Source organism: Acinonyx jubatus, chromosome D3, assembly GCF_027475565.1.
Source record: "Acinonyx jubatus isolate Ajub_Pintada_27869175 chromosome D3, VMU_Ajub_asm_v1.0, whole genome shotgun sequence".
Lineage (NCBI taxonomy): Eukaryota > Metazoa > Chordata > Mammalia > Carnivora > Felidae > Acinonyx > Acinonyx jubatus.
Window position 1 is genome coordinate 9,567,038 of NC_069392.1, and position 22,494 is coordinate 9,589,531.

General features: G+C 36.6%; 1 protein-coding gene and 1 non-coding gene across 18 annotated transcripts in view; both read right to left on the reverse strand.

Annotated features, from left to right (window-relative positions):
• TMEM116 (transmembrane protein 116) overlaps positions 1-22,494 on the reverse strand; it is a 163,698-nt gene that overhangs the window by 136,421 nt on the left and 4,783 nt on the right. For 7 of the 17 annotated variants that reach the window (XM_053205670.1, XM_053205667.1, XM_053205665.1 and 4 more), the window contains exons 1-4: positions 10,092-10,201; positions 9,499-9,545; positions 8,746-8,809; positions 1,103-1,234 (exon numbers count right to left, since the gene is read on the reverse strand). In XM_053205670.1, coding sequence (XP_053061645.1) covers positions 1,103-1,234; positions 8,746-8,809; positions 9,499-9,545; positions 10,092-10,139 — 291 coding nt within the window. In that variant the 5' untranslated portion in view covers positions 10,140-10,201. Of the gene's footprint in view, positions 1-1,102; positions 1,235-8,745; positions 8,810-9,498; positions 9,546-10,091; positions 10,202-22,494 lie in introns of those variants that run through there. The other 10 variants (XM_027043839.2, XM_053205677.1, XM_053205676.1 and 7 more) reach the window with 6 other exon arrangements.
• Positions 8,926-9,033, reverse strand: LOC113595186 (U6 spliceosomal RNA). The gene has a single exon (XR_003415676.1). It is a non-coding gene; the product is annotated as a U6 spliceosomal RNA (small nuclear RNA).

The following is a 22,494-nucleotide window of genomic DNA, read 5'->3' on the forward strand; positions in this document are numbered from 1 at the left end:
CAACAAGTATTTTAAAAAGCAACTATTATTATTATTCATATGCTCCATGAGGTAAAGGAAAATACACTTGAAATGATTTTGGGGGATGATGGAAAATAGAAATGTTTGTTATCTTGATTACGGTAATGAATTGACAGGGGTATACATAAAAAAGATCAAATTGTACACTTTAAATATATGTTGTTCAGAAGCAGCTGGGTGGCTCAGTTGGTTGAATGGCTGACTCTTGATTTCGGCTCAGGTCATGAATTCTATGCAGATTTTTTTTACTTCCAAAACTATATCATTTCCTTATCTGAGGAAACAATACAATGTTACTCTATTTATGATGTATTAGGAGGATTGAATAAAGTATGTTTCTATGACACTGAAATTCATATGAGATAGTTAACATATATTAGTACCTGGATTTCATACCACCAATTACATGTTATTTCCTACTAAACTGAAAGAAATTTTCCCTCTAGTTACAAATCCTAAAGGGAATACCTAGCAATGAGTACAGACTTTTTAACCTCTACTTTTTCATATAGCAAGTCTGAGAAATACAGAAGAAACATTATATATACAGATGGTACTGCGTGGGTTAATCCACTGATAAAATCTGTGAAAGATCTATAACCCAAACATCATGATCTGTAATATTTCCCAAAGCCAATGTTTACTCTATTCCTTTAATAAAAAACATGCATTAATCTCAAAAGATACTGTTAAAGAATGTTTCATTACATGGAAATACATTCACAATATGTTGGATATGTTGGATAACAAAAGCAAATTACAGAAAGTATTAATGTCTTCTTTTGTTTTAAAATGCATATACCTACAGAGAAAAAGATTGAAAAGATCTATACTAAAATATTAAAGAGTGATTATGTCTGGGTGATTTTAATTATCTTTTTGCTTCTCTGAATTTTCCGCATTTTCTATGATAAGTAGTGTTTGTTTTTTTTTTTTAATACGGAAAACAATAAGAGCTATTGTTTCAAAGTCTAACAATAAACAGAGGGGTCCTACTTCCCAAGATGGACTATCTTTGCTTTTTATTTAGGTATGAGTATTCTTGTCTTACAAGATACAATCACAGTGTAGGACCACTCACCTGTCCAACTGCTTGCAGATTATAGCAAACAATGTCCTTATTGGCTGCTGAAGTTCCATAGAGAAGTGCCTCAATGAGCCGGCATATCCCCAGGAGGAGGTCAGAAAAGCTCATATAAAAGAGTGGCCTTATCTGTCAAAGCAACAAGAGCTTCATTTCATAAATGATGTAGCCAAGAGCATGTAACAATCAATTATTTTTGTGTTACACCTTTCTAGTAGAAACGTGGGCATCATTTATCTGGGGCCTCTGCCCATTGGCTGACTGTGGAGAGTGTAAAGGAATACTCCAGGCAGGAAGGAATCTGTAATTGCAACTATCCCAAATGCCCTGGAATCAGAGTACTCATGGATAGATTAGCATGGGAACTTCTTCCTCACAAGGAATACATATTCCTTCCTCAGATTTAGGGTGAAAGGAAAGAATGGACAGATGAAAAATTCTGCAATGGAGACACACCACAAATAGAAAATTAAAAGTGCTCTAGTTGCATAGCCAACATCTTCTAATAGTAGGAAATGAGATCATCAGCTGAGTGTCTAGGGATATTGTTGAGGACTTAAAGAAAATAAAAACAGGGTTTTTTAAATCTTAAGTTTAATTTACATTTGTTTTATTCTTTACTGAAAAATTATAAGATATTTAAAGCATGCAGTGTGATTTCTGTTCATATATGTATACATTGTGAAAGCATTTCCCCAAGTTAACATCTCCATCACCACACATATTTCCTTTTTTTTTTTTTTTTTTGGTGAGAACATTTAAGTTCTATTCTCTTAGCAAATTTCAATTATATAACAACAATAGTCACCACACTACACATTAGATCCTCAGGCCTTATTCACCTTATTTCATCAATGAAAACTCAGAGTGGAAAAAAATACCAGTATGAATTGTGTATGCTGTCTCTCAATTTCTGTCCCCCTCAGTGAAGTCTGTCTTTGTCACTTTTTTTTAATGTTTTATCTATTTATTTTTGAGAAAGAGAGAGAGAACATACATGGAGAGGGGCAGAGAGAAAGAGGAAGACACAGAATCTGAAGCAGGCTACAGGCTCTGAGCTGTCAGTGCAGAGCCTGATGTGGGGCTCAAATCCACAAACCAGAGATCATGACCTTAGCTGAAGTCGGATGCTTAACCAACAAAGCCACCCAGGTGCCCCTCTTTGTCACTTTCTAGTATCCTTTCCCTTTTCGCCTCCCTACTCCCACTTTTCTAAAAAAACATTTGGTTCTCCTACAGATAAAATTGTAAAATGTTCATTGAGAGACATCAAAAAAGATCTACAACAGTGAAGAAATATACCATGCTCATGGATTTTAAGATGGAAAATTACAAAAATGTTGGTTCTCCCTAAATTGATATACAGATTAAATGCAATCTCAGCTATACCTCAACATATCTTCTCATGGAACTTGACAAGTTGGCTCTACATCTGATACAGAAATACAAACTATCAAGATAACTATGACATTCTTGACAAAAAAGGAGAAAGGTGACTTGTCCTACACGTCAAAATTTAATATAAATCTAGAGTGCAGATACTGTGGCACTAGCACAAGGATAGACAAATAGACAAATGGAACAGAATACAGAGCTCAAACAAATCTAAGCATATATGTAGATTTTTGATACATGATGGAGATAGCTTTTTTAAAACACTTTTATATCATTATTATTATTATTATTATTATTATTATTATTATAGTAATCTCTACACCCAATGGTGTAGAGACTTGAACTCATAACCCTGAGATCAAGAGTCACAAAGTCTACCAACTGAGCCAGCCATACACCCCATGAGATGGTGAAAGGATAGTGTTTTCAAAATATGATGTTGGAACAACTGGGAATCTATATAGATAAAAATAAAACTGGACCCCTACTTTCTTTTTTTTTTTAATGTATTTATTCTTGAAAAAGAGAAGGAGTGAGCACGTGAGCAGGGGAGGGGCAGAGAGAGAAAAGGAAAGAGAGAATCCCAAGCAGGCTCCACACTGACAGCATAGAGACCGATATAGGGCTTGAACTCATGAACCATGAGATCATGACCTAAGCTGAAATCAAGAGTTGGACACTTAAATGACTGAGCCACCCAGGTGCCCCAAACCCCTACTTTCTATCTCACATACTCAAAAAGTAAGTTCCAACTGGATTAAACACCTAAATATGAAAGGCAAAAACCATAAAAAAATTTTTTTTAGATAACAGAGGAGAATGTCTTTAATTTCTGGCCAGAAAGTTTTCCACACAAAACAAAAAGGCTCTAAAGGATAAAAATCCAACCTGCTAAAAAGAAAAATGTATCGGGGCGCCTGGGTGGCTCAGTCGGTTGAGTGTCCAACTTCGGCTCAGGTCATGATCTCACGGTTCGTGAGTTCGAGCCCCGCATCGGACTCTGTGCTGACAGCTCAGAGCCTGGAGCCTGTTTCAGATTCTGTGTCTCCCTCTTTCTCTGACCCTCCGCTGTTCATGCTCTCTCTCTGTCTCAAAAATAAATAAATGTTAAAAAAAGTTATAAAAAATTTTAAAAAAAAAGAAAAATGTATCAAAGGACACTATAAAGAAAGTAAAAAGAGGGGCGCCTAGTGTGGAGCCTACTTAAGAAAAAGAAAGTGAAAAGACATGACACAAAATGGGAGAAAATATTTGCAACACATAAAACTGACAAAGGACCAGCATCAAAACAATATGAAAAACAAAAACAAAACAAAACAAAACCTCTTAGAAAGCAATAAAAAATATATACATAGAAAACAATGGGCAAAAGATTTGGACAGGTGCTTAACAGGAAGTCCAAATGGTCATAAATATATGAAAATATGCCTAACCTCATTAGTAATCAAGGAAATGAAAATTAAATTCACGGTAAGAAAAAATTATATATTCATGGCAAAAATCTTTTAGGTCTGACAATATTAAGTATTAATGGAAACATGAAGCAACCGGGTAAAGACCCTTCTAGCAGAACCATTTGGAAAAAGTTTGGTTTATCTAGGAGACATGCATCTCCTATAACAATTCCATTATTAGGTAAATACACTAGAGAAATGTGTGCATGTATGCACCAGAAGACATATACAAGATTGTTTATAGCAACCTAGATACATAAATTGTGGTAAATTCATAATACAAAATGCTAAACACCAATGAAAATGAAATGAACCAGAACTATACATAACATGGGTAAATCTCACAAATAATACTGACAAAAAACAGCAAACCACAAAACAATATATATATTAAAAAACATATACAGTATTAATCCATTTATAAGAAGTTCAAAAACAAGCTGAACTAAATTGTTTAGAAATACATACATTACTGACAAAACTGTAAATAAAAACAAAGAAATTAAGATCCCAAAAGTCTGGATAGTGGTTACCTCCAGAGGTGAGGAAGAAAATTATAACCAGTAAGGTGCACAGGTTTGTTTTGGGGTATAGGCAATTTCTATTTCTTCTCCTTAGTGGTTATAATCATTCTTTAAACAATACATACATGTTTTATGAATTCTAATTTACATCTGATATATATCAAAATAAAAAGTAAATTAAAAATTTTTTAAAGTTATCATCATATACTACTCAATATAAAAACCAATCTCAGCTGTACAAAAGGGAATTTTTCTCATAACCCTCTTCCAAACGAGAGGAAAGCTAAGATACTAATACGCTGGAAAGAGAAGTAAATGGTCAAGTTGCTTTGGCAAACAGAAACAAAAACAAGTGAAATAACATTTTAAATTATATTTAATAAATATCAGATGTGATTATTATTTTAACCATATATAGCCTTTGCTCTGGGTAAGCCTGCTAAAATTGTATCCAGATGGCACATTCATAGATTCTACTGGCCCATGACCTCCCACAAGTTTATAACTGTTAATGGGTAAAAAATTAAAACTGAACACAAACTCTGGAAGAGAAAATCAGCCAACAGGCTTTTGTGAGCAAGAATGTAATTTTATTTATGGTTATTGATGCAATAAATAGCCTTATATAGAGAGAACTGTTTGCCATTAAAGCATACCTCAAGTCTTTGGCAGGGAAATGGATAAAAAGAGGTTTATATATTTTCACTCATGATTACAAAACCATGAGTTCTAGTAACAGGAGATAAAATCAGTCACAAACAACAAAAATTAACTGAGTACCCATTGTTGAAATCAAGAAAAATTTCACCCTGCCTGTGTTTCATGTCAAAGGTAATACAAAGAAAAGTACGGTGTAACCCATGGTTTAAGGAAAAGTACAATCAGCACAATGTGTGGTAATACAGAAGACACAAAAAAGCATAAGACATAGTCCTAAATATGAAAGCAAAAACTCTTTTAAGAAAACATGCCTAATTTGAACCTAATTAAATCAAGAGCAGGATAAGAGGTGAAGAGGGGAGGAAACGCTCTGAATGAAAGGCTTTCCCTGGTGAGATCAAAGACTTAAAACAGTTCTTATTAACACTCTTCTAAAACTGCTTCCCAATATTTCTATTCAAGTGAAATCAACAGAATATCAAAAGTGATCCTTAGGGGTGCCTGGGTGGCTCAGTCAGTTAAGCGTCTGACTCTAGATTTTGGCTTGGGTCATGATCTCATGGTTAGCGAATTCGAGGCCTGCATTGGGCTTCTCACTGGGCCTGTGTGGACGCCTAACCAACTCAGCCACCCTGGAGCCCCTTGAGTGTTTTTTAACATTGGCTGGCCTGGGCCACTTTCTTCTCTCTTCAGGTTGCCTCTCTTGAGTCACTGTTTTATCAGCTAGTTCCCTCAAAGGTTCCCCATGGATTTTTCCAGTTTACTGTATTTGTTTTTAACTTAATAGACTATTTTTGTCTTTTTCATATTAGCCTTTCATTTTATGCTGTTAAAAATGTTCTTTGGTGAAGAATAAAGGAATACAGTGGAAAATGACTAACATTCTTAACCTGGAAAAATTGGAATGTTTCCTACACCAAGAAAACAGAATGTGTGGGAACCAGTGAACTAGTGATTGCTAAAGTCCTTTAGGCTCAGGTTGTGTGAAAGGTATAAGAACTAAAGCCAGAGAAACTAAAGGTCACATCCTAGGCCAAACTACAGGTCATATCTTTATAAAGCTCCAACCCACTATCATGTGAGAGGTCACCTTTAGAGCAGTGGTTCTCAGCCAGGAGCTATTGTGCCTCCTCCAGGAGACATCTGGCAATATTTGAAGATATTTTGGTTTTTACAATCCCAGGGGTGGGGGGAGGAGATTAGCTTCTAGCTAGTGGGTAAAGTTTGGTAAACATCCTAATTTGCAGAACAACCTCCCATAAAAAATATTCATCCAGCCAAACAGATCAATAATGCAGAGACGGAGAATCTCTGTTTAGCTCTCTCTACTATGTAACTAATGCGTTACTGATTTAAACACATATCAATTCAAATTTCAGCAAAGGAGAGAAACATTAGGGAAATCTGAATCATGGGAAGATGTGTGGCCTAAAATTACTTTGGCAGACAATGACAATATAGTATCAAGACTTCCATTTTCTAGTTTTACTTACAGAGTCACATTCTACATCTGAAATTTAAAACTCTATCTTCATTAGGTATCATACTTCAGTGGTTTAAAAAGTATATATGGTGAAAGGCTTTGGAAGAAGGCAATCCTGTACTCAAATTCTGGCTTTAACAACTTCCTGGCTATAAGACCTTAGTAAAGTCCCTCAACCTTACTAGGATTCCATTTCCTCACTATAAAATCAGATTAGTAATATGTACCTCACAAAGTTGTTTTAAGGATTGAATGGAAAATGTATTTAAAATTGCGTATCTGTCTAGAATATAATAAATAATAAACATAATGTTTACTTTGAAAGGGGACTGTAGTTAAGAGTTGGGCTTCTGAGGGGCACCTGGGTGGCTCAGTTAGTTGAGCATCCAACTTTGGCTCAGGTCATGACATCATGGTTCACGAGTTCAAACCCTGCATTGGGCTTGCAGCCCGCTTTGGATTCTCTGTCCCCCTCTCTCTGTGTCCCTCCCCCACTCATGCTCTCTCAAAAATAAACAAACATTTAAAAAAAAAGTTGGGACTTTTGAAAATCTCTGTTCTGCTACTTACTGTGAAACATGAACAAATTATTTCATAACTTTGAGCCTCAATTCCTTCATCGGTAAAATGGAGCTATTACCATTATTCTCATGGGAGAGTGGTGAGGGCCAATAAGATAAAGTTTGTGAAGCACCCAGCTTAGAACTCAGAAAGTGTTCAACATACAAAGCTATTTTGATTATTAAAGTGGACCAATAAAACCTGACATTTTCCACATGCAAAAGCTCTCCCATATATGTCCTGAACTACATTTTGTCTAATTTTCTGCCATTTGGCCTGGGTAGAGAAACAGTATTCACATTTCTCTTAAAATCTTTTTTTTTTAACGTTTATTTTTATTTTTGAGACAGAGAAAGACAGAGCATGAATGGGGGAGGGTCAGAGATAGAGGGAGACAGAAACTGAAATAGGCTCCAGGCTCTGAGCTGTCAGCACAGAGTCCGACGCGGGGCTCGAATTCATGAACCGTGAGATCATGACCTGAGCTGAAGTCGGACGCTCAACCGACTGAGCCACCCAGGCGCCCCTGTTAAAATCTTTTTGTAGCTAGGAAATACATCACTCTTCCTAGTCCTCTCTCAATCAGGAAGGTTTTTTGTTTGTCAGTTGTACCTCAATAACAGGAAGATTTTTTACTTGATCTTTTTGGTATAAATAATTTTACATAAGATGTATTGTAATTTCCTAGAAGGCCTGAACAGCAAAACTAGTATCTTTTGTACAACAAAGTCTCTGAACTATTTCCTAGCTCCATTAACAATTTTACCAAGATATCAATATCAGAAAACTCACCTCTTGACAGGACCCTACTGTGCTTAGAGTTAATATAGGCTTCACACAGCACTCTGTTTCCTTAACTTTAATAATCAATGCATAGCAAAGAAAAAAAATGCACATTTAGTAGGCAATCTCTCCACAGTCAGTTACAGTTAAAAACAATTACTTAGAAGAAAAGGGAAAACTATTGACTGTGCCTAAAATATCAATGGGTGGCTCAGGCGGTTGAGCGTCTAACTCCTGATTTTGGCTCAGGTCATGATCTCACAGTTTGTGAATTTGGGGGCTGTGTTCATGCTGACAGTGCAGAACCTGCTTGGAATTCTTTCTCTCCCTCTCTCTCTGCCCTTCCCCAACTTGCACGTGCAGGGGGCTCTCTCTCTCTCTCTCTCAAAATAAATAAATAAAACTTTTTTAAAAAGTAAAATATCTCAATGTATCATAATGACAAATTTACAAGTAATTCATAGAATTATTCCATTATTTACAGGTGACATTTCTCTTATTTATTTCAAAGTCTTAACTCCCGGAGTGCCTCGATGGCTCAGTCGGTTAAGCATCAGACTTCAGCTCAGGTCATGATCTTGTGGTCTGTGAGTTCCAGCTCCGCATCAGGCTCTGTGCTGACAGCTCAGAGCCTGGAGCCTGCCTCAGGTTCTGTGTCTCCCTCTTTCTCTGCCCCTCCCCAACTTATGCTCTGTCTCTCTTTCTCTCTCAAAAAAACAAACGAACATCAAAGGCTAAGTCACTAAAAGTTCAAATCCACCACAAAAAGAGACTGCTCACCTCAGGAGATTTCTGTATATTCTGGAATACAGCAGAGGCAATAAGTGAACTTGAACCTATAACACTGACAGATAGAAGGTGATCATTAAAACAGGACTACTGGGGCACCTTCATCTTTGCTAATAATTTTTTACAGCTTTATTGATATATAATAGGTGCAAAATAAGCTGCACATTTTTCTAAAATATGAAACGCTTCATGAATTTGTGTGTCATCCTTGTGTAGGGGCCATGCTACTCTCTTCTGTTTCATTCCAATTCTTAGTACATGTGCTGCCAAAGCAAGCACTTTGCTACTGACTTTGCAAATCAATCCTAAGTCCTTTGACTTTCAGATGTTATCTCTCAATCTGCTTTTTTTGTTGTTGTTGACGCTACATGTTATGAATCAGAAAATGTCAACATGGTGGGGCACCTGTGGGGCTCAGTTGGTTGAGCATCCAACTTTGGCTCAGATCGTGATCTCACAGTTCGTGAGTTCAAGCCCAGTGTCAGTCTCTCTGCTGTCAGCGTAGGCCCGCTTTGGATCCTCTGTCCCACTCTCTCTCTGCCCCTCCCCTGCATGCACACATATGCATGCTCTCTCTCATAAAAAGTAAATACATAAAACATTAAGAAAATGTCAACATGGTAAAGAACAGCATTTCTCTCTTAAGAGTATAAACAAATACCTAGGGGAAAAAAGTAGAAAACTTCAGAATTCTACAGTTTTGCTTACAATAAAGTTATAGTACATGAGATTAAATAAACCTACCTCAGAGTAGCCATAACAAATTGTATCCACTGTATTGCAGAGAAAATCTAAATAAAAACAAAGTGAGAATAAAATTAAGTCTTTTACATTTAAGATTCAACCTTACTCCATTTTCACTGTTTATTAAATATCTGTGCAGAGCAAACTCTTCAGTGCCTATCAAAATACCCTACGGGTCTGAGAATGAGTAGAAAGGCCCCTGGAAAGGCAGGGTGGCTCCTTATTTACTCTCTTATTGCTCCATCTCTGGGAACCAGTAAGATAAAAAGAATAGAGAGGTGGATACAAAATGACTAAATGTAAAGAGAACTGGATGAGAAAATCTACAAAGGAAAGAACAAAATGGAGAAGAGGTAGATAAGGTTAAATTTTGAGAGAGAAGAGATAGATGTGCAAAAAGAATGGGTAATAGGAAAAGCAAACAAATACTAAATAGAGTTGATGGACAGCTACACAGAGAGAAAATAGAATAGTAAGCAATAAAAAATGGGAAGAAAAAAGTTAATAGTCAAGAGATACTGTGAGTGAGAAATACAAAACAAGGAGGAAGAAACGGGAAGCAAAAAAAGGAAAGGGACAACTTCTAGGCTTACCAAGTCCCAACTGTCCTCCAGAATGCTAGCCTCCAGCCGGAAGGCCATAGGGACTTCAGCCCCAGCTATGCTTAACGAACGTGATCCTTCTCAGGTTCTGAGTCCCTAAACACTGAACTGGTGGCTCCACCCCTAGCCCAGCTGGGCTCCTCCCTACCCAATCCAGCCCTGTATCTTGAGGACAAGGAGAGAAGGTGGCGACAAGTGGAGGAGAAAGCCAAGCAGAAAGAACAAAAATAGAAAGAGCAGGTGACAAGGAAACAAAGTTCTAAAAAGCATTAGGAATTGTAAGAAGGGGCAAGAGGCAGGAATGATAAAAAATAGAATGAGTCATAATGAAAAGATAAATAGAGCTGCAAGAGAGAAATGGAACAGAACAAAGAGAAAAATAAGGAAGAAGAGAGATCTGCTTAAAGCTTGCCATGTTTAGGGACAAAAGCCTGTGGCAGAAAAGGGAGACTGTATATTGAAGCGACCAATAAATTTTTAGTAATACCAAGAAAAGCTGTGAAGAGAAGTTGTTGTTAATATCTCATAGTTAATAGTAACATCTTAAATATTCTATACCAAAAATTCCCACCAGAAATACATTAAGTTACATGATTCATTTAATATACTTATATTTACATATCAACTCTGTGCAAAACATTATGCTACAGAAGCTATAAAGACAAGAGACAGACCAAGACTTCCAGGAGCTTATAATACAGTAGGAAAAATGGCCTTTATACCAAAATCTCAAATTATCTGATTAAAAAAAATACACTGTCGTTTGAACCAATTTGGAAGAACTGGTGAAATTTGGACAAAGACTAGAGTACAGAGAAAGCAGAGAAGGAAGACCATTTCATTTATGTAACCATTTACATTTCATCTAAGCATACTTTCATACATTCTACAAATATTAACTGATAACATAAATTGGATCATTTGCATGGGTTCAGTAATTTAAACTGATTCTTTTATTCAAGTGAGGTTAAGAATCTAGTGTGGAGTAGAAGAAGGGATATCATTAAATAGGTTCTGATGGGAAACTGTTAAGTGGAGGTACGCTCTAACCACTTTGCTTAAATTATTAGATAAACAAATTTAAAAAAATACAAGTAAATTTCTGGATCAAAAATCCCTACCATAAGGTCTCAGAGAGTGTTCTGAGGCCTCTAATCATACATCTATCTAATAAGGGTGAGGGAACTAATGACAGTCTCACCAAGTGATAAGAGAATGCTTTTAGACAAAGGACTCTTGTCTCAATCAAGAACAAATCTCAAATTGTTTGGCAAACAGCCATGCCAAATCAGTCTGCTGCTCTTGACATAACGATTTTTCTCTTTTGGCATTTCTTCTAAAATGTCTTATGCCACTGACCAAATTCCCATTCAGGGATTTACTTTTCCATTTTTCTCTCTAAATTAGCCCCCTGCTTTTTGTATATTAAGCAGTGTTCCCCCTTGAAATGTCTTTGGAAATATAATCTTCCCATCTTCCTTTTCTGCAAGGGCTAATCCACGCACAAATGAAGCGGGTGGTACTTATTTTTAGTTTTCTCTTTTTACTTAGTTTCTTAGTAAGTTCAAATATATCACAGCTCAGGGAGCCTGGGTGGCTCAGTCAGTTAAGCTTCCAACTCTTAGTTTTGGCTCAGGTCATGATCTCACAGTTCATGGGACTGAGCCCAGTGTCGGAGCCCGCTTCGGATTCTCTCTCTACCCCTACCCTGATTGCACGTGTGCACACCTTCATGCACTCTCTCTCTCAAAATAAATAAGCATTTTTTTAAAAAATACATCACAGCTCACTTAATGTAATGGGCTGCTACATTTTATAAATCAAATTAACAGATATTCATTAAACCTCTACCATGAGCAAGTTACTACTGTGGATACAAAGTCAAGAAAAACACTTACCTAGTAAAATATTTTTATTTTAAATATAGTTTAAAAAACTGTATTTAAAGATTTCTAGTATTAATAGCTACCAATTATCAAGTACTTTCTATGGGTAAGGCTTTATGCTAAGCATTTTATTTTTTTTTTCAAATGTTTATTTTTTAGAGAGAGAGAGAGAGGGAGGGGCAGAAAGAGAGGAGGACAGATGATTCAAAGCGGGCTTTGCACTGAGAGCAGAGAGCCTGATGCGGGCCTTGAACCCACGAACCATAAGATCATGACTTGAGCCGAAATTGAACATTCAACCAACTGAGCCACCCAGGCGCCCCTCTATGCTAAGCATTTTAATCCTCAACACAACCTTTGAGGTAAGTAATAGTCCCATGAAAAAAAATTTTTTTAGTAGGCTCTACTCCCAATGTGGGGCTTGAACTTACAACAGCAAGATCAAGACTCACAAGCTCTACCAAATGAGCTAGCCAGGCACCCGAGTAATATTCCCATTTTTCAGATGAAGAAACTGAGGCTTAAAGAAGTCACTTCCCTTTGGGGGTGCCTGGGTGGCTCAGTCAGTTGTGTGTCTGACTCTTGATTTTGGCTTAGATCATCATCTCAAGTTTCATGGGATCAAGCCCCACATTTGGCTCTGCCCTACAGTGCAGACCCTGCTTGTGATTCAGTCTCTCCTTCTTTCTATACCCCTCCCCCCAACAAAATAAACTTAAAAAAAAAAAGGTTGACAATAGTCTGTGCTTTGCTATCCTGCCTGCCACTTCCTTGCAGTGTATTCAATGAACTTTTATCTCCTAAAAAAAAAAAAAAAGAAACCACTTCCCAATGGTTACAAAGTTATCATGTGGTAATACCAATATTCAAATTCAGTTATTCTGACTTCATAGTTCTCACATAACCCATACAATATTCTAACAGAGACCTGGTTAATAAGAAGGCAGGAAAAGATAATTTCAAAAAATTATTGTGACATTGAGGAAGCTCTTTTATTAGGCAATTGCTTCTTAGATATGACTACAAATGCATAAGGAAAAAAAGAAATAATACATTGGTCTTTTGGTCTTTATTAAAATTGTTTAAAAATGTTTGTGCTTCAAAGGATACCATCAAGAAAGTGAAAAGACAATCCACAGGAAAAAAATATATTTATAAAGCACGTATCTGATAAGGGACTTACACTGAGAATATAAAAAACAACTCCTACAATTCAATAATAAAAATACAACCCAATTTAAAAAAGGGCAAAGGTTTTAAATAGACATTTCTCCCCCCAAATAAAAAAATGACTAAAATCACATGAAAAGATGATTAACACCATAAACCATCAGGGAAATACAAATTAAGAGGCACCTGGGTGGCTCAGTCGGTAAGCATCTGACTTCGACTCAGGTCACAATCTCATGGTTTGTGGGTTTGAGCCCCACATCAGACAGCTCAGAGCCTGGAACCTGCTTCCAATTCTGTCTCTCTCTCTCTCAAAAATAAATAAACATTAAAAAGAACTTTAAAAAAAAAAAAGAAGTAAAAATTAAAATCACAATGAGATGCTGGGGTGCCTGGGTGGCTCAGCTGGTTAAACGTCTGACTCCTGATCTCAGCTCAGGTCTTGATCTCAGGGTCATGAGTTCAAGTCTTTGCTGGGCTCCACGCAGGGAGTGAAGCCTACTTGAAAAAAAAAAAAATCACAATGAGATGCTATTTCACACCTACCAGAATAGCTATAATAAAAAAGATAGAGAACAGCAAATGTTGATGAAAATGTGGAGAAAGAGAAACCCTTATACACTGCTGGAGAGAATGTAAAGTACTGCAGCCACTTTGGCTGTTCCTCAAAAGGTTAAACATATACTATATTACTCAGCTCCTAGGTATAAACTCAGTTCTACGTCTAGGTATACACCCAAGAGAAATTAAACATATGTCCACACAAAAACTTGGACACAAATATTCATAACAGTGTTATTCATAAAAGAAAAAAGGTAGAAACAACACAAATGTTCCATCAACTGGTAAATGGATAAAATATAGTATATCCATATAATGAAATGTTAGTCAGCGATTAAAAGAAGTACTGATGCATTTTACAACATGATGAACCTTGAAAACATTATGCTAAATGAAAGAAGTCCATCACAAAAGACCACAAATTGTATGATTCCATTCATATGAAATATCCAAAATAAGCAAATTTACAGACACAAAGTACATTAGTAGTTGCCTAGGACTAAGAAGGTAATTTGAGAGAAAATGGGAAGCGACTGCTGATGGGCAAGAGACTTTTTAGGGTGACAAAAATATTCTAAAATTAAGATAGCGGTGATGGTTGCACACTTTATGAATATGCTAAAACCCAGTGAATTGTACACTTTAAAGTTTATTTATTTTGAGAGAGAGAGAGAGAGAGAGAGCGAGCGCACATGAGTGGGGGTGGGGCAGAGAAAGAGAGAGGAAGAGAGAGAATCCCAAGCAGGCTCTGCACTGCCAGTGCAGAGCCTGACATGGGGTTCAAACCCACAAACCGTGAGATCAAGACCTGAGTCAAAATCAAGAGTTGGACGCTCAACTGACTGAGCCACCCAGACACCCCTGAATTGTATACTTTAAAAGGATGAATTGTAAATAGGCGAATTTTAGAGGAACACAGTAAATATCCCATTGCTGAAATTCATTGTGTAATGATTAACGGATAACATGTTTCTGTCTTTCCTACTGAAAAGAAAAATATTTAGAACAAAAAGTGTAAAACAAACACTGTAAGAGGGAACTGACGATAAAGATTATAAGAGAGCACCTGACTACTCTAAATGAATCCACCACTCCTGGTTTGAACAAATTATACTCTAGGACTCTGATAAAACTTGCTGGTTAAATGGGAAAAAAAAGCAGTCTCTTCAGCAAATGGTGCTGGGAAAACTGGCCAATGACATGCAGAAGAATGGAACTGGACCACTTTCTTACACCATACACAAAAATAAATTCAAAATGGATGAAAGACCTAAACATAAGACAGGAAACCATCAAAATCCTGGAGGAGAAAACAGGCAGCAACTGCTTTGAACTGGCCACAGAAACTTCTTACTAGATGTGTCTCTTGAGACAAGGGAAACAAAAGCAAAAATGAACTACTGGGACCTCATCAAGATAAAAAGCTTCTGCCCAATAAAGGAAACAATCAACAAAACTAAAAGGCAACAGATGGAATGAAAGAAGATATTTGCAAATGACATATTGGATAAAGTGTTAGTATCCAAAATGTATAAAGAATTTGTCGAACTCAACACCCAAAAAACAAATAATCCTGTGAAGAAATGAGCAGAAGACATGAATAGACATGTTTCCAAAGAAGACATCCAGATGGCTAACACACACATGAAAAGATGCTCAACGTCATTCATCTTCACGGAAATACAAATCAAAACTACAATGAGATACCACCTCACACCTGTCAGAATAGCTAAAATTAACTCATGCAACAACAGATATTGGTGAGGATGTGGAGAAAGGGGAGCCCTGTTGTACTGTTGATGGGAATGCAAACTGGTACAGCCACTCTGGAAAACAGTATGAAGATTCCTCAAAAAAATAAATAAAAATAGAACTACCCCACAACTCAGCAATTGCACTACTAAGTATTTACCCAAAGGATACAAAAATGCTGATTCGAAGGGGTACATGCATCCTAATGTTTACAGCAGCACAATCAACAATAGCCAAATTATGGAAAAGAGCCCAAACATCCACTGATCAATGGATAAAGAAGATGTGCTATATAAACACAAAGGAATATTATTCAGCAATCAAAAAGAATGAAATCTTACCATTTGCAACAACATGGATGGGAACTAGAGTGTATTATGCTAAACGAGATAAGTCAGAGAAACACAAGCATCATATGATTTCACTCATATGTGGAATTTAAGAAACAAAACAGATGCACATACAGAAAGGAAAAGAAAAATAAAGTACGATAAAAAAACAGAGAAAGAGGCAAGCCATAAGAGATTCTTAAATACAGAGAACAAACAGGATTGCTAGAGATGAGGTGGGGGGGGGATGGGCTAAATGGGTGTTGGGACATTAAGGAGGGCACTTGTTGGGATGAGCACTGGGTATTATACGTAAAAGATGAATCACTAAATTCTACCCTTGAAACCAATACTACACTATATGCTAGCTAACTTGAATTTTAATTAACAACAACAACAAAAACCCTGGGGTGCCTGGGTGGCTCAGTCGGTTGAGCATCCAACTTCGGCTCAGGTCATAATCTTTCAGTCTGTGAGTTCCAGACCCACATCAGGCTTGCTGCTGTCAGTGCAGAGCCTATTTTGGATCCTCTATCCCCTCCACCTCTGCCCCTTCCCCACTTGTGCTCCCTCTCTCTCAAAAATAAATAAACCTTGAACAAAGAAACTTTCAGGTTAACCCAATAAACCACTGAATGAAATCTGAGTTTGCGTAAAAATAGGGAAATTGCTAGGAATTGTAGAAAACTGGTGATAACTCAATTTTTAATTTTTACAAGGAGAAAGGATGGTGGAATCTGCAAACCCTAAGTCAAAGACCTCAGCATTGGGGCGCCTGAGTGACTCCATTAGTTAAGTGTCTGACTCTTGGTTTCAGCTCAGGTCATGATCTCACAGTTCATGAGCTCGAGCCCCACATCAGGCTCTAACAGCACAGAGCCTGTTTGGGATTCTCTCTCTCCCCCTGTCTCTGCCCCTCCCCTGCTCACTTGCTCTCTCTCTCAAAATAAATAAACTTAAAAAATTAAAAAAAAAAAGATCTCAGTACTGAACCCAAGTAAGATTCTAGAATGAACTATTCAAAAGGTGTGCTTTTTAAACAATTTTTTAAAAAAGTAACCACTAAAACAGAATGGATTCACAAAAAAAAATCATGCCAGACTCACCCTAACCCCTTTGGATACAATTACCATAGTATATATGGGATTTTGACAAAGCTTTTGATGAAAAAATTTCTTGATACAAAAATAAGGAAATATAGATAAAATGGAAGCATAATTAATGGCATTTGTTGCACAAATAAGCCTCAGGGAGTGTTAACTAATTGATCAATATCAACTTAGAAATGACTTCTGGGGCTCTTGGGTGGTCAGTTGGTTTAAGTGTCCAACTCTTGATTTTGGCTCAGGTTCTGGAGATTGAGCCCTGCATCAGGCTGTGTGCTGACAGCACGGAGTCTGCTTGGGATTCTCTCTCTCCCCTCCCCCTCTCTGCTCCTTCCCCATTCATGCTCTCTCTAAAAAAAAAAAAAAAAAAAAAAAAAAAAAGACTTCTAGTGGAGTGAATCAGCATTCTGACTTGGCACAGTTCTGTAAAACACTTTCATCAATAACTTCAAAGGAAATATAGCGGGCATATTTATCAAGTTGTGTGGGTGTGTTATTCACTGTTGCATAACAACAGTAGGTCAGGACCTTCTGTAGGTCAGGAGTCCAAGTATAGCTTAGTCGGGTCCTCTGTTTCAGTATCTGTCACAAGGCTGTAATCAAGATACCAACCAGGGCTGGGTCTCATCTGAAGGCTCAAACGGGGAAGGATCTGTTTTCAAGTTTACAAAGTTGGTCTAATTCAGTTTCTTGAGAGTTGTTGGTCTAATGGCCTAAATTCCAAACTAATTGTTGTTGGCAAAATGCTTCACTCAGTTCTTTGCCATGTGGATTTCTGCAAGATGCCCTCCCAGCAAGATGGAAGTCAGAACTTTCTGTAATGAAGTCACTGAAGTGACATTCCATCACCTTTCCTATAGTCTACTGACCACATATCTTGCCAACAGTCAAGAGAAAGGATTAGATGAGAGTGTGAATACCAAAAGGCAGGGACTATTAGAGTCTATCTTAGGGTTTGCCACATGTATCCATCCAATATGTCTAGTACTTTTCCAATTCAGATCATTTGTAATAGCTATTCCCCCTGTCTGAAATGTTCTTCCCCTAGATAATCACATGACTGGCTCCTTCTCATCCTTCAAGTATCGGCTTAAACGTCATTACCTCAGAGATGTACTATTTATCAAACTCCACAATATCTTGTTTACTTGTGCTGTTTCGCCCTAGCAGACTATGTCTTTGGGCACAGGCAACTGATGTTGTCTCATTCACCCCAATATCTCACATACCTAAAAGAGTGCCTACAACAGGCACTCAGTATTTATTAAATGAATGTACTCAAGTTGTGAGAGATAGAGGACAGATTTAAGATCTATCTAATAAGATCTGAATACTTTAAAATAATGAGTTTTATTTAATAAAAGTTAATAGAAATAAATTTAAGTATACTGTCCTTGCATCTAAAACACCAACTGGACAAAGATCAGGATGAAAAAGTAGCAAAGCATTTTACTTTAAAAATCTTGAGTGGTTCTATCTAGTAAAAATATTAGTCATATATGTGATGTAAAAGTTTCTAGAGACCACATTAAAAAAACAAAAGATGAAATTAATTTTAATAAATTTTACTTAAATATCCAAATTTCATCATTTCAACATACAATATAAAAAAATCACTGAGATAGTTTACATTCATAACTTTGTACTTTGAAATTCAGTGTGTATTTTACTCTCAAAACAACATCTCAATTCAGAGTAGCCACATTTCAAGAGCTTAGTAGCTACATGTGATATTATAAATGGCACTTTTATTTAGACTCTTTGATTTAGAACTAGATTTTGCAGGCTCTTGGATTTGGATTTAATCCTACAGAAATGCCACTATAAACTTCCATGACCAAGCAAATTTCCAAGAAAAAAAATATGACATAATAACGATTAATAGCTACTCTTTAAGTAAAAATATACCTTATAGCAGGTACCATTGTAAATGCTTTACATGTACTAACTAATTTTATCCACTCCTAATCCTATGAAGTATTATTATCATTCCTATTTTACATGCTAATATTGTTAAGTAATAACATGTTGGCAGTGTGCGGGAAAGATTAAAAAGGGGAAGAAACTGGCAAGAGCTAGGATACCTTTATTTACTTATTTATATCCCACTTTGACACAGAGAACATTTCAGGTGGCTTACAGGAGTACATAAAACAAAATAACATGAATTCAAAGTGGGACAAAAGAACAAAAACATCTTTTTTGAAATGATGTGATCTATGGATGTTAAAATCTCTATGATTTTTTTTAATGTTACTTCATTGAAAAAACAGTATTAAAATAATAGAAATCCCAAATAAAGTTTCCTACAATCTCATCATATACTCATAACAATGTTTTATTTATTGATGTTACTTTAAGTTCTTGTCCCTATATTCAATTTCTACATATTAGTAGTAATTCTACAGCTAGTATTTTATATTCTATGTTTTTCTGAACATTATTCCATAGTAATTTTTTTCCTTTTGTCTTATTTTCTTTCCATTCCATTGGGACTATAACAAATGCTAAAAGCCTAAAATATTTCTCTACATTTTTCTCTATACTTGTTAAAATATATCCAAACAGGGAAAAGGGAGGCAGCAGCTCTTTGGGTCACTGGAAGCATGCACCAAGGAAAGGCAAATGAAATCCAAAACCACCCCTCAGGTGACAGCAACTGCCCTGATAAGACCTCTCACCAGTCCAAAACACCCACATCATTTGAGCTAAACCTGATGGACTATGGAGTGACCCACATTTGCCTTTACCTCATTATAATACTAAAATCTCTGCCCAAAAAGGTGCCTCAGCCTTATTTACATAACATACAATATATGTACAGGCATTTTTCATTAAGGTGTATGCACCATTTTATGCCCACCTCTACAAATTATAAGGTTTCCCTATTTATTCATCCTGGGGTGCCTGGCTGGCTCAGTTGGAAGAGTATGTGACTCTTGATCTTGGGTTCATGAGTTCAAGCCCCGTGTTGAGTGTACAGATTACTAAAAAAAATAAAAACCAAATAAATAAATAAACAAAAAAACCAAACAAACAAAATATACATACATACATCCTAACCCTAAACAAAAGGTACCCATTTATGGGAATGCAAACTGGTGCAGCCACTCTGGAAAACAGTATGGAGGTTCCTCAAAAAACTAAAACTAGAACTACCCTACCACCCAGCAATTGCACTACTAGGCATTTATCCATGAGATACAGGTGTGCATGCACCCCCATGTTTACAGCAGCACTATCAACAATAGCCAAAGCATGGAAAGAGCCCAAATGTCCATCGATGGATGAATGGATAAAGATGGGACAGACACACACACACAAAATGGAGTGTTACTAGGCTCTCAAAAGAATGAAATCTTGCCATTTGCAACTATGTAACTGGAACTGGAGGGTATTATGCTAAGTGAAATTAGTCAGAGAAAGACAAAAATCATATGACTTCATTCATAGGAGGACTTTAAGAGACAAAACAGATGAACATGAGGGAGGGGAAACAAAAATAAAAACAGGGAGGGGGACAAAACAGAAGAGACTCAAATATGGAGAACAAACTGAGGGTTATTGGAGGGGTTGTGGGAGGGGGGATGGGCTAAATGGGTAAGGGGCATTAAAGAATCTACTCCTGAAATGACTGTTTCACTATATGCTAATTTGGATGTAAATTTTAAAAAATAAAAAATAAAATTAAAATAAATAAATTGCAAATACTTTCTAAATCAGGAAAAGAAAAAAGGTACCCATTTACCCTTAGGAAGTCACAGCTTTGAAAGCTATTTCCATGATCTCCTTATTTGCTGCAAATAAGATTACTTTGTGCAAAAACAAAAGAAACAAAACCATACCCAAATACATACATACGTGTGTGTGTGTGTGTATATATATATATATATGTACATATATATACATATATATGTGTGTGTGTATAGGAGCTGTTGTTATGGTTGTAGGGTTTTAAAAATGGGATGATATATTTCTGTATACATTTCTTTTCTCATCTAGTATCTCAAAGAAATAGTTCTCATTCTGATAGCTGTGTAATATTCTACATAAGATCATTTACCCAGGGGCTCCTAGCTGACTCAGTCAGCAGAGCATGCGACTCTGGATCTTGGGGTCTTGGGTTCAGGCCCCACGTTGGGCAGGGAGCCTACTTAAAAAAGATCATTTATTCAACACTTCCTGTCATAGACATGCCGAGTTGTTTTCTTCTTCCTCCTCTTCCTCCTCCTCCTCCTCCCCCTCCTCTTCTTCTTCTTCTTTGCTTCTGCAAACAATGCTGCAATAAACATTCCTAACCTCTTATGTATCACCTCCTTCTCTGCTGATTTTGTTACTATGGGATAGGTTCCAGAGTACAATTCTTTTAGTTCTCAAATATTTTAAGTTCTTTCTCACCCTAGAACCTTTGCACATGCTGTTTTCTTGTCCTAAAATGTTTCCTAACACACAATCTGCAGTTTCATATTTATTCATAATTATTTAAGGTCTTTCTTATCACACAAGTTTAAGTTCCTTGACAGCTGAATCCTATCCATCCTTTAGGTCTTTTTTTTTTTTCCATCCTTTAGGTCTTAGCTCACATGTACTTGATTGTAGAGGTTTTCCACGAACTCCAATCCCAATTGATCCCCCGTCATATTTTCTCTTAGGCCCTCAACTTTTCTTTCTAGAGTTATCACAATTTGTAATTATATATTTATTTGCGTGATTATTTAATGTTGGTCTCCCCAACTAGGTCTGCAGGGAGCACATCTATCTTGTTCACCAGTGTAACCCTGATCCTCAAAAGAGTGTATGGCACATGAAAGCTGTAAACAGTTGTTTAATACTGAAAGAATTCTTTTTTTTAATATTTAAATAATTCTTTTAAAAAATATTTTTAAACATATTTTTTAAAAATTGTATTATTTTGAGAGAGACAGTGCAAGTAGGGGGAAGTACAGAGAGGGAGGGACAGAGAGAATCCCAAGCAGGCTCCGACTGCCAGCGCAGAGCCCAACGCGGGGCTCAAACTCATGAACCACGAGATCATGACCTGAGCCAAAGTTGGATGCTCCTAAATATTGAAAGAATTCTTAAAAAAATTTTTTTTTACTGATGAATGGATAAAGAAATTGTGGTTTGTATACACAATGGAATACTACGTGGCAATGAGAAAGAATGAAATATGGCCTTTTGTAGCAACATGGATGGAACTGGAAAGGGTTATGCTAAGTGAAATATGTCATACAGAGAAGGACAGATACCATATGTTTGCACTCTTATGTGGATCCTGAGAAACTTAACAGAAGACCATGGGGGAGGGGAAGGAAAAAAAAAAGAGGTTAGAGAGGGAGGGAGCCAAAACATAAGAGACTCTTAAAAACTGAGAACAAATTGAGGGTTGATGGGGGGTGGGAGGGAGGGTAGGGTGGGTGATGGGTATTGAGGAGGGCACCTGTTGGGATGAGCACTGGGTGTTGTATGGAAACCAATCTGACAACAAATTTCATATTTAAAAAAAAATTAAAAATAAAAGAAATAAAAAATAAAAACAATAAAAAAAAAACACAAGAAGCAATGTACCGAAAAGAATAACTGATTTGCC